We start from the raw sequence: 12614 nt of genomic DNA on the forward strand, positions 1-12614 counted from the left end.
GACTAGTATAGTGCAACCAAGAATCGTGGATGGGAGGCTGGATGGGTGTCAGGAGGTTGCGAATCCAGGACGGGGTTGGGGATGGGAGATGGAACAGGGACGCGATACGACGCGATAGGAGATCATAACAATCCAAGGGCGGTGGACAGGCAACAGAGTCACTCCACAATGATAACTCTGGAGGGGAACGGTCACTCCACGGGGGGAACAGTGACTCCGGAGTCACGGTGCCTCCAGGGGACGGTAACTCCAGGACGGTGACTCCGGAGTCCCGGGGACTCCGGCCCGGTGACTCTGCGGGGGGCACGGTGACTCTGCGGACGCCCACCCCCCCGGGACCTCCCGTGGTGGCAGGAAGTCCTTTGTGTTTAGTCCCGCGGGCCTAACCCTGGAGTGGATGGTAGCCTTCTATCATGCATTATAGATATGGCAGGAGTTTATTTTAAAATAGAAGAAGAAGGTAGTAGAGGAGATAGGAGGGATCATTAGGTTACCACAAGGCATGCTATAGGGGAGATTTGGGGATAAATTAGTAGGGTTAGGGGCGGGAGAGGTAGAGATGGAGGGGAAGGAGGAGGAGGAATAGCAGGTATAGATTGTATTCTAGTTAAAGCTCAAGTACTACCCTAAGTAGAAGCTACTGGTATACTATAGCTACTATATTATAATTATAGCTATAGACAAGATTACCTATATATAGATATACTTGTTGCTATCAAGCATACTACTAGCTAAGGGCTAGATACAGGAACTCTAGAGTCTAGAGATAGACTAGCTAGTAACTATCTATCAAGCCCTATATATTATAGGACTATAGCAGCCCTTTCCTAAGCTATTAGATCTAGTCTAGGAGTATAGCTACATGCAGGCAGGCTATTTAGTTATAAAATAATTACTAGCAAAGTTCTAGGATCATATCTAGAAGAAGCATAGATAGTATAGGTAGTGGTTACAGGATTAATCTTAATAAGATATTTGGATACAAGCACTAGAATATTATAAGAGCCAGGTAAATTATCTATTTCTAGTAATAATAGAAGAGTTAAAAAAGTAATATAATAAGAGACAAGGGATATAGGAGAGGATTAATTTATTTTTTAGCCTTAAATTAACTATAGGTACTAGAAGCTTTCTAGACAAGAGGATTTTAAGAAAAGATTAGGAATCTTATCTTAAAAGATACAAGCTAAATTAGGTAAAAGAACCCTTACTAGAGAGTAGATTACTTATAAAAATAATAAGTAACTAGATAAGATAAAACAGTAACTAGTAGGTAGAAGAGTAACTAGTAAGCAGAACCCGGACTTATAGGAACTGGGACTTGCAAAAAGGCATGGGGACTTGCAGGAAGGCACGGGGACTTGCAAAAAGGCACGGGGACTTGCATCCAGGCACGGGGACTTGCAGGGTGGCACGGGGACACTACGGGGCCAGACCCCCCGTGACCGCCCGGCAGAACGGCGACCTGCGCGGACGGAGTCCCCCGGGGGGCAGGGTTTGTCCCCTGCGTCCAGGTATTTCTCTTAAATAGAGAGGATACTAATATCTAGGATACTATAGCCTTTTATATATGGTACTTATACAAAGCTATACTCTAGCTAGTTATTAGATATTATAATAGAGAATAATAATATCTATATTATTCTATAGGGAAGGATTAATACTAGAGGGCTAAAGGAAGATATTCTTATAGGCATGAAGTAAAAGTATTAAGGGGGCTCTAGTATAGCTAAAAGGTTCTAGGATTAGTATAATAATAAGATAAAGAGTTTTTAATAATATTGGAGCTAGAATAATGGATTATTGGTTTTTAGCTCCTTAGTATAATAAATATAATATTAGGATATGGCTGTAGATATTATAGAAGGGGGTAAGGGATAATTTAATCTCAGGTGTTGCCTTTGCAGGGTATTGGACTCCTTACAGGATTAGTAGATACTTGGGAGCAGGTTATATATTAAGAAAAGTAGAGTTAGTAAAAACTGCTAGAGTTAAAGCAACTTAGCAGTTATTATGATTTCTTTGTTTAACTAAGGGATTTGCAACATCTCTCGAGTTACAAGAGCTCAACCCTTTTCCCACAATTACATTAGCGCTGACATTTTAACACGTCGCCGCGACCATCTTATCTTGCTTTCTTCAATCAACTCATTCATGTCATTGGGAACGGGGAACACAGATTATCAAATGGGCACGGATCTCCGCCGCCCGACCCTCAACGAGAATTTCCTGCTCTCAAAACGGTGGATATGTTTTCTGGCATGGACGATGTGTCTTTGATATATCTGGAGGCGGAGAACCAAGTTAATGTCAACAGTTTCCCCCTCGTAGATTTTGAGAAGCCGTAGAGTTTGTGTAGGGCTAACAGTTCCGAGGATGTCTGTGGTATGAGGGCGTTTTATATCATTATATAGAGAATATGCAGAAGAAGAAGAAGCTATATACAGCTTCGGATACACTGGCACTTCGGATCGTTAGTATCCAGTTAAGTTACCATTACGGAGGCCCGTATTTCCGCACCGGGTCCCGCAACCATTCCTGGAAATCGGGAGAGCTGACAGGAAATGCGTTAACTAGTAGGTACATGGTATGGAATCGGCCTCTTGACGTCCTGCCCCTCTCTTCTCAATGTACTGCTGCCATGTGCACCCTCCCAATGAAATCTCGGTTTTCCCCTCCAAGCACTTTGCCGCTTCCCAGGCATCAACTCCCTGCGCGGCCGCTGGCCGAAGTTTGCGTGCTAGTCAGTGCGAACACCCAGCCGTGCACACCATCAAGCACCCATATTCAAACACGGGAAACATCTATACAGGATTCAGAGTCGAATACATTTTCAGAGAAACCCGAGCATGGTATGGCATCTCCATGCAATCTAGCACCTTACATTCTAGCTCTGGATCTAATTCCCTGCCATGATCCTCAAGCTAATACTAGTATCCCAACAAAGCCGCCCATCTTTCGTGGAGATTATGCAGAAAACGATCTATTATCTCCAAGTATATTAAGCTCGGGCAATAGTTTAGAGAAGTTGTTTATGCTGCCTGATAAACAGGATGACATTCCTATCAATCTAGTAATCCTTGCCAGCAATAGGACTTAGAAGGATATTAATCTCCACCTATTAATCCCACAAGATAATAGCCTGAACAACTTGGAGACAACTTGCCTGTATCCTAATCCTCCAGCCACTCTCCGCAGCCTACTCAACCATTACCAAGATGCTAGCAAAAGAGATGTAGGGGAAGATACTAGTACTCGAACAAGTAATTATAACCGTCAAAAAGTGCACTACTCCCCACATGGTACTAATCCGGGCTTATCCTACGCTGATAGTGCCCGTGGGAACCACCAGGTCGATGGAGGATCTAAAGGCTCTAAGAAGAAGACACACTAATTAGAGGGGCAGGCTCGCAAGCAATATCAAGCTTGCTCTACACTGCCACCCAGCAAGGATTCTTCCATAGCTCTTCATTCTCACTTCATGTCTCTACTTCTTAATAAACGTTTGCAATCCTTTCTTGGCTATTTGAAGGCGCTCTACCATGTTGCATGTCTGATTCTGTGCCAAAAACATGTGAAAAAGGGGAGGCACAGGCAACCTGTTGCTCGAGTCCCCAGCATGAGGTCAAACAAAGCCCGGGTGTTATTGGGGGGGTCAAGGAAGCTCGAGGAAGGGTATGCCATGGTCCGCGGGTAAGGTGGACCTCCTGTTGAAGCTGAGAAAGGACGGGAAGCGCCCTTGGTCAGAGGTGACGAGGGAATTCTCGAAGCAGTATCCCGAAAAGCCGAGGCGCGATACAGGTTTTCTGGTGTACAACTCTCAGCAAGAAAGCGGGTATTTAACTCTTTTTAGAAACAATAATGTTTTTAGTTATCTTCTGATCATGTACGAACTAGAAAAACGCGCTCTTATTATCTCATCCACCAACGTTTGAAACCGGCACTTAATCCTTTGGCTTGCGTGCGAGTGAGCTCGCAACTAGCCATTCGGTGCTTCGCACCGGCTGTGGTGCCGACAAGCGAGGTCCCTCGGTGTCCTTACGCGGCCCCATGGTTCTCCTCAGATCCAGTTAGGCCCCGTAGCAATCACTATAGGCTGTAAGCCATCTCAAGCCCGGTTTGATCACAAAACTTGCGATTATACTTCTTGGGCTCACTCCAAGGACTCCGGTTACGTGACCATATCCTCGACCACATACTCGAGAATGAGCCCGTCTAACACATACGGTCATACCGGTTGTCCGGTTCCCTCTCACCAGGCAACTCGGTTGGTTGATTGAGACCAAAGAGAAACCGCGCCTTTTTTTGGCTTTCAGAAATGAGCCCAAGCTCTCCCTGTTCTTCTTACCACAGCGGTAGCCCCACCCCGGAATGCAGAGCCAATGAAGATTTCTACTGCACCGAGGTAGCCTAGCTCAGTCTACCAATCAACACACATCACCTACCACAACAAAAGGCGGGGCAGACTCCACCTTCACTGGCGAGCTTAACTTCAACTTCAACAGGATCGTGCTGTGTGTCAGGGAACATCAGTAAACAAGCCCTGATAGGATCAATATTAGCATGAATATTTCAACAACGCCTTCATGACAGACAACAAGCTTATTATTGGAGGTCTTCCCCTCCCTGACGCCCTTACCTCACTCATCAGGGCTGGGAAATGGGTTCCTCCAACCCGCGACGAGATCTACATCGAGATATTCCATGAGGAGGCCGAACTTCCCGTGTTCTTTGATGTCGCCATACTGATTAAGGAGAACGCCTCCTGGCAGCGATTGTCGGTGGAGGCGACATTTGGCAATGAAGGCGTGGCAGGCAGCCTGGGGATTAATCCTCAGAAGTCAATTTTTATTGCCTCTCTCGGCGCTGACATGCCCGTCGTGCTCGACTATCGGATGTCGCGGGAAACGCCCCGGGTGCTGTATCTTGCCTATTCCCCGCCTTGCTGGACCCAAGTTGCTGCGACAGTGGAGGAACTCATCGAACGCCTCTACTCCTCCTCCGAGTCCTCCTGAAACCACGCGGGCTTTAACAATTAGTGTGTCAAGTATTATTCTTGCTACAAAGCTCTACGCTAATACTTCCAAGCTATGTATCTAAACGATCATCAGTCACTACTACAACAAGTCGGTGGATAATGAATGTATTAGCAAAGGCACACCATAGCCAAGCATTGCTTGTCTGTCATGAGGACTACCCTCATGATCTTTGAGTATAGACCATGAAGGACATCAACTAGAATTCTTTGATGCTAATAATGAGAAAACCAACATTAAGGAATGGGACACAATTCATATGCCAAAACAGTGGATGTCTCTCCAACGGTTGGTGAAGCAAAAAGATCGCGATTACAATTCGCATGTGCCCCCGACAGCTATATAATGCGCAAGTGCATGACCAACGATGTGAATAATTGCCTCTGTTGCCCATTCTTGCCTTCTCAAGTTTAGTTAGACCAACACGCTGGAGCAACGCTTCTCAGTGAGGCGATACTAGTAATTCTGTAGCTGGGATCGATATAAGGCCCTCGACTCGCTCACTTCAATCTCAAATGGAGGTGTTCCTGTAGCCTTTCCGAGGATATGGTCAAGGGTTTCATGGACAGGCCAGTTAAAATGAACGACGAAATCGGGGGTTTTAAAAGCCATTAAAGGCTGCAGGTAGGTAGCCACAGAACTCTCATCCGGTTCGAAGACTGTCCGACTGAATGAGACCCGAAGACTGCGCAGGTCACGGATCATCCTGATGGCATCGCACGCTTTTGCCCAGCCCCTGATTCCACGGAGCGTGAAGGCGTCGTATTCCAGGCCTGGGATCAGTATCTTTTCGAAGTGCAGAGAACGGATCGAGGCAAATCTATGGGGGAGTGTTGTTGCGTGAAGGCTGTGTATGGTGAACTGCGACCTGATGTTGAAGATTGTCTCCTGATACAGGATATCGATCGCTTCAGAGTAGCTGCGCAGATCAGCCGGCATTCCAAGAGCGGGATAGCACTTGTTGGCCGTATACCTACATTTGTCTACATGATAACAATATACCGAAAACTCGCGGCATGCGAGCCTTATCCTTCTGCACTTTAGGATGATTGTTCTTCATACGACGGATTATGCCTCGTGGTACGATTCCATTGTAGTTCAGCGATGTCCAGAGGGAGTGTGGATATCCCAGAAGGTCTGGATTCTCCTCGTCTCTCTCATTTACAGGGAAGCTGTATAATCGTCGATTGGCATGAGATACGCACAGTTCAGCGTTTCCCCGCAGGATCAGAACATTCTGATATATTAGACGGCGAATTTCAGGAGGCACTTTGAGGAACAGCAACGACTGATGCTGGGGATAGGCCGCTCGCGCCTTTTGTGCGTCCGTAGGCAACGGCAGAGTCAGTCGTCTTTTCCGTGGCTTCAGGGGAGGTGGAAGATCCGAGCGTTCGTTCCCCCAGTATCTCGACTGGGGGTATCTCTTGTGTCTGATGTAACTGCTTATATATATATAGAGCCAAATCCCGAACAAGGTCGGGATCCAAAAAATGGCGACGAGCAAGTACACGACGGGGAGGAGGACAATATGCAGCGGGTTTCGCTTTGCCGGATACACTTCGCTTTGGGAGATACCGTTTGCAATTTCTCGTATCAACGCCACGAGAAGGACCACGAAATTCCACATGGCCGTAGATGGGTGAAAATCTTGCAACGCTGTTTCGGTTGCGGCTTACGGGCGAGAGGGGCGTATTTCTGGCAGCAGTTTCGTGGAAGAGCGTGGCTTCTGGCCAAAGTGTCACAATACTGGAAGACCTTGTCGCTCGCTGGTTGGTCGCCAACCAAACATTGTGCCTCGTCATGATTGCCAAGCCGGGGCTGACTGTACCGTGGCTGGGTGCTCGTAAATGTGGCGCACTATAGATTGATTGGTCCATCTCTCTTTCCCCTCCCTTGAGCTGCGAGTAAATTATGGACACAGAGAAATCCACCAGCAGTTGCCGTTTCTGAAAGAGAGAACCCCGAAAATCACGGCAGCGACGTATGTGCTCTGGATGTTCCAATCCCGACCAAAGCGAATATGCTCGTTACATACCAAGGGTGTGAAAGCCCAATCCATCAAAGCTCAGCTGGTTTTCGACTTCGGGTGTTTCTAAAAATGACCCTGCTGCCTCATCAACTAAATATCTCTTCGCTTGATACCAGGAAGAGACTGCGGAAATGGCCGATCTTAGACAAGTTGGAACTATGACTCGACTGACATAGATATAATTTTGAAGATATTTCTGGAGTGTCTTATTGGAAGATTGGATATCATTCTATCTGACTGGATTTCTCGGGCAATTTATCTATCTATTCTTTTGAATCTGCATCTTTAAGAGGCCTTGGCTTTTGTATTGCTGCAAGGCTTTAAAGTAATAAAGACAGGCTATGATAAATTTGGATAAAGTCTTCTTGTATGCCCAATGCACGTTGCAAGTGTGATAATTTTCATTCGATCAAATAGCTCTTGGAGACTGGGCATTTGCAGCTGAATGAGACAGGGATAAACCAAAGAGTTCTTCTAACAGAACTAGATTGGCCAAAGACCATAAACAAGAAGGAAAATTTTGGGGCGCAGCGTCATCTTCGTGATATTAACTTTCAGTCTATTTCTTGGAGTCCATGTATAAATAGGAAGTAAGTAATATCTAGAGCTAAAGTTGCTACAAGATCAAGCCTAGAGTACTTGATATAAAAGGAGAGGTATAACCTCTTCTTTACCTAATTATTGTTAGAAAATATTCTTCTAAACTAGTACAATATTAAGTATTCCATGTTAGTACTTTATCTCCATATTCTTAACTACTCTTTTCCTGCTAATATTAAGATATAGTATTATCCTCTTTTACCATGAAAATGCATTTCTTGCTTATCTTAGCCATACTAGGAGCCCTGGCTCTCTTATTTATAGCCCAGGCATAGAGACTAGAAATCTTTAAACACAAAGACTTTAAGAGCAACAAGAACACTTATAGTGGCCCAGGTAATAAAGGCCGGGCTTGCTATAGCATGGGTGATCTAAATAGGGAGATAAGGAGAATCAGCTCTCTTAAGTATTAGAATAATACTATAGGCTCTAGGTGCTGCCTGCAGCTATATAACTTGCCCAAATACAGCAGGCAGAAGTTTCGCGGCTAGGAAGGCTACCATAATTGTATCTACCCAGACCTAGGGGAGATTAGGGATAATATCAGTTCCTTTGTATCAGAGAATCAGACATTGTCAACCAATGAAGCCTATAGTGCCGTAGCAGCCTGCTATAATGCTAAGGATTAATAATATGCCAACCTAGTTATATCAGGCAACATGATACTAGGGCTAATCAGGACTATAATCATGTTTGTTAAAGAAAAAGAATATAACAAGGATAAGCACTAACATACTTGTTAAAAGAAAAAAGTATAATAGGTATAATTTAAGGTAATATATAAGGATTGTTATTACCTATATCTAAAAGTTTTGTTTACTATCTATTATTAACTAGATTAATAATACTATATTATTTACTAATTAGAACTTAAGTATCTACTTCTTTCTATACTTGTTTAACCCCCTAATAATTATACTCTTCTCTTTACTCTACTTCTAGAATACCCTTAGGTTCCTATCTTTAGAAGGATTAGTAGACCTAATCTAATAATAATAAATCCTTAAGTTAAGTAAAGAAGAGATATTACTATTAATAATATAGGTAAGAATAGTAGTATTATAAATAGTAAAATAGCTTTAGCCTTTATTAAGAATATTATAAAAAAGCTTACCCCTATTAAAAAACTTAAGATATTTAAGGAATAGCTTATAGCTATAACCTTAGAAATTAGATTATTAAAAATATTTAAAAATATTAAGATAAATAAAGTTAAGTAGTTTAATAGTAAGCATTTTAAGCTAAAAAGATATCTAACTTTAATAGATATATATCTTTAAATTAATAATCTTACTATTATAGCTAAGGTAGATAAGATTATATTTACAGGTATTTATTTTATAGATACTATATTTAATTAGTTTAAACCCTATATAAAAGACTACTATAAGTAGTAGAATAATAATAGCTAAAATAATATAATAAAAAAAATATTTAATAACTATAAGAAATTTAAAAAAAGAATTATATATATTTTTAGTAATCCTAATACTAAATATACTACTAAATAATAAATTAATATATTATAATAAGAAAGAATAAGTATTAAGGAACTATCTACAAAATTTTATTAAATAATATTAAATCTTAGTTAGAATAATATAATACTATAATCAAGATTCTACTAGATACTTAAACCTAAAATTAAAAATATAATAATATATATCCTATATAAGCTAAAAACTTTTAATAAGTTAATTAAAATAGTATCTAGGATTAAAAGCTAAATAATTAAATAATACTAGGAAAACTATTAGCAAAATTAAGGAAACTAAAAAGATAAAAAATAGTATAATATCAAGAAAGACTAAGATAGAAATATTAAAATATAAATAAATACTACTATTAGCAAAAATTAGAATAATTAAAATAGTAATAAAAAGAAGTTTAGTAGTAAATATTATAAGTATAAAAAAACTAGATATATTATAAAAAAAATATTATAATAAAAAGAGTTAAGGATTAGCTACCTATAATTTATAAATAAATATTATAATAATAACTATACAAGCTAATATTACCTATTTAATAACTAAACTAATAGACTAGGAATAGTAACTAGTATATATAAGTAAAGATATTAGTACTACCTATATACTTGTTAATATAGGAGATAATATAATAGTTACCTTAAGATTAAATAAGCTATATAAAAAATAGCAAGAAAATATAAAAAAATTAGCTAATATAATTGCAAATATAAGGATTAGCATGGAAATCTATAGAAAAAATATAGAAGTTAGCAAAAAAGAAAAAGAGGATATCTAATATTATAAAGAAAAAAGAAAAGAATAGTACTAAAGAAATATAGAAAAATAGATATTAAATACTAAGAAATAGAAAAAATATTTACTAGTGTTATGAACCCTCAGCCTATGGTCAGCAGAGCGGAGTCACAAGGCAGAAAGTCAAGGCTAGAGAGCCTTGGGCCACAGACCAGCTACCAAGAGCCACTTTGGATTTAAATCCAACCTTGACAATAAACCAATAAACCTGAGTATTGCCTGACTCTAAGACAAGAATAAGTAATACTACAAGAATATAACCTACAAACCACATGCTTCCATAAACAATAATTACTATTATAAGGAAATACCATGTATCCTCCAGGGATAATAGAAAGACCATGGTCTAAAACCATAGCCACCACATAACCACTATAGCCTACTACAGGGACAAAAAAAATAGGAATTATTACAAGGGAGAATTTTGAATTGCTCCAAGGATGTGGTAAACAGAGTCACCCTAGTAAAAAACCATGTGACCATATACTATCTAGTATACTATCTTGAGGATAAATAGTATACAGGACCTGGCAACCTGATTAGATATACTATCTAGTATACCATCTTGAGGGTAGGAAAATAGTAGGAACTTGGGAATACTTAAAGATACTTATTACCACTATATCTAGCTTCCTATCTTCGTGATTAATACTACTATTATTCTAGAGTAACTAGATTAAAGGATTCTTGCAAAGTAACTTGTCTAGTACTTACTTTACAGGCTATAGTATATATACTATAGGCTAGCCCTACCCTTTTACCTTAATTTTAACCCAATTATAACAAGTCTCTATACTTGTTAGATATGATTGTACCAGGTAAGACAAGTTAATCCAAATCCTTTAGAAGTCCCGTGTGAGAGCCCGGGGTTAGAAGCACGCAAGAGGTTATTATTTTAATAACAAATTAATCACTAGTTAGTACAAGTTGTATCTTGGATTAACTTAAAGCCACTAATATAATATCTTAACACCAGCACCAAGCTACTATACCCCTGGAGGGTAAAACCCTGCAGGAGATTATTGCCAGAATACAAGCACAACTTAACAAGTAAACTGGGGTTATCAATCAGGTTACTAGCGACCTAAACCAGCAATCTAATACGCCTAAAGGTAATAAAACTTCTAAGAAGCATCAAGAAATGCTAGAATAGCTCCAGGACCATATCCTTATACTCAAGACCAAACTTAGGGCCAAGGCCTTGAAGGTTAAGGTGCCCGAATTTTTTAATAACACTTGGACCAAGCTATACTTTTTCCTTATACAAATACAGACCTTTATCAATATTAACTAGGACAAGTTGGTTAGCAAGGCTGACAAGGTCATGTTTGCATTTACCTACCTTAAAGGAAAAGTGTACAAATAGTTTAAACTTTTCATGAGAGAATAGCAAGAAGCTAGAAAAGATAGGGACGAGCTAGCTAGCAATACCAAGCAGCTATTTACAAGCTATAACCATTTCAAGGAGCAACTTACTCGCGTGTTTAGGGATATTAACAAAACCCGCAATGCTGAAAGGTAGATTAGAAAGATATGCCAGTCTAGAAGAGATATAGGCATACTCATCTTAGAGTTCCAATAAATCATGTTGTACCTAACATGGGAAGACAATACTTTTATATACTACTTTAAGAGAGCCCTGGACTATAATATCTAGGAAAAGATGGCATTTTTACCTAGGCCTAATACCCTAGTAGGGATGTACAACCTAGCATCTAGGATAGGGAACCAGCTTAAAAAGCTAAGGGAACAACAAGGCCAACAGAATCACGGGGGATACTATTCCAGAAGAAATCAGGGTAGATATAATAGCTATCATGTTAATAACAACCAATAACTCTAGACTAAACCCCAAGGAAATAGTAATCTATACAGACCTTAATCTATGGACTTGGATATAATAATCTTAAAGGTAGAACAAGATTATTACTAGAAGAAGAATCTATACTTTTCTTATGGCAAGCCAGGTTATAAGATAGCAGACTGCAAGAAGCAGAAATAGCATGGTTATAGACCCTAGAGGGGAGCTAGATAATATTAACTAAGGGCCATGCAAGAAGCTGTAATATTAAACATGACTAGGAAGTGGGATAATACCACTAGTAAGACACCTACTATAACCAATAATTCCCTGGAAGAGGCTAGGAGAGCCTTAGCTTAGGATGAGCGTGCTACAACTATTAATAATACCTAGGATACTACTAGAAAAAGGCAAGGCACACCTCTAGCAGCTTAAAATAAACTTAGACAAAATACTAGAAAACAGGATCCAAACCTTGCGCTAAAACTGCCAAGGGCAATGGCCATGCTACTTAGAAACATGGGAATAGGTATTAAAAGGTGTGTCAAGCAAATCGCTAATATTACTAGCAAGGTATGCAAGGAAAAGAAATTGCTTAAGGCAATTAAAGAAATATATACAAATATTAAAAAGTCAATCAAGTAGCTAGATAGAATCCTCCAAGATAAATTGCCGTACCAGCCAAAATATTAACTTAGTACTATAATTTCGCGAACCAATAAAAAGGAAGTTGAGAGGATAGATGGGTCCTACCATGACAAAGCCACTAATAACGAGCTAGTTCAAGAGGGAGAGTATAGCGACTTTCCTGCAATTATATAGAAAGTTAACCCATTTAATAAATAATATGGAATATAGCTAGA

At 40.0% G+C, this 12614-nt stretch overlaps 3 protein-coding genes across 3 annotated transcripts; 2 read left to right on the forward strand and 1 right to left on the reverse strand.

Annotated features, from left to right (window-relative positions):
• Nucleotides 1–2656: 2656 nt before the first annotated feature.
• Nucleotides 2657–3935, forward strand: BJX67DRAFT_376007 (uncharacterized protein; the record flags this gene model as incomplete). Its single annotated transcript, XM_071031787.1, has 6 exons — nucleotides 2657–2747; nucleotides 2838–3073; nucleotides 3104–3302; nucleotides 3399–3503; nucleotides 3661–3772; nucleotides 3872–3935. 6 exons carry the CDS (start codon nucleotides 2657–2659, stop codon nucleotides 3933–3935), a joined length of 807 nt encoding a protein of 268 aa, XP_070880402.1.
• A 566-nt stretch (nucleotides 3936–4501) lies between these two features.
• BJX67DRAFT_368673 (uncharacterized protein) lies at nucleotides 4502–5667 on the forward strand. The gene is made up of 2 exons (XM_071030655.1): nucleotides 4502–5038; nucleotides 5089–5667. Exon 1 carries the CDS (start codon nucleotides 4587–4589, stop codon nucleotides 5013–5015), a length of 429 nt encoding a protein of 142 aa, XP_070880403.1. The 5' UTR covers nucleotides 4502–4586; the 3' UTR covers nucleotides 5016–5038; nucleotides 5089–5667.
• BJX67DRAFT_386571 (uncharacterized protein) lies at nucleotides 5493–5975 on the reverse strand (the record flags this gene model as incomplete). The annotated part of the gene is made up of 1 exon (XM_071034095.1): nucleotides 5493–5975. One exon carries the CDS (start codon nucleotides 5973–5975, stop codon nucleotides 5493–5495), a length of 483 nt encoding a protein of 160 aa, XP_070880404.1.
• Between the last annotated feature and the right edge of the window lie 6639 nt (nucleotides 5976–12614).

Source organism: Aspergillus lucknowensis (genome assembly GCF_044049455.1).
Source record: "Aspergillus lucknowensis strain CBS 449.75 chromosome Unknown BJX67scaffold_101, whole genome shotgun sequence".
NCBI classification, from domain to species: domain Eukaryota; kingdom Fungi; phylum Ascomycota; class Eurotiomycetes; order Eurotiales; family Aspergillaceae; genus Aspergillus; species Aspergillus lucknowensis.

Coding starts and splice junctions, on each gene's coding strand:
- BJX67DRAFT_368673 (XM_071030655.1), top strand. CDS start 4,587: ATGACAGACAACAAGCTTATTATTGGAGGTCTTCCCCTCCCTGACGCC.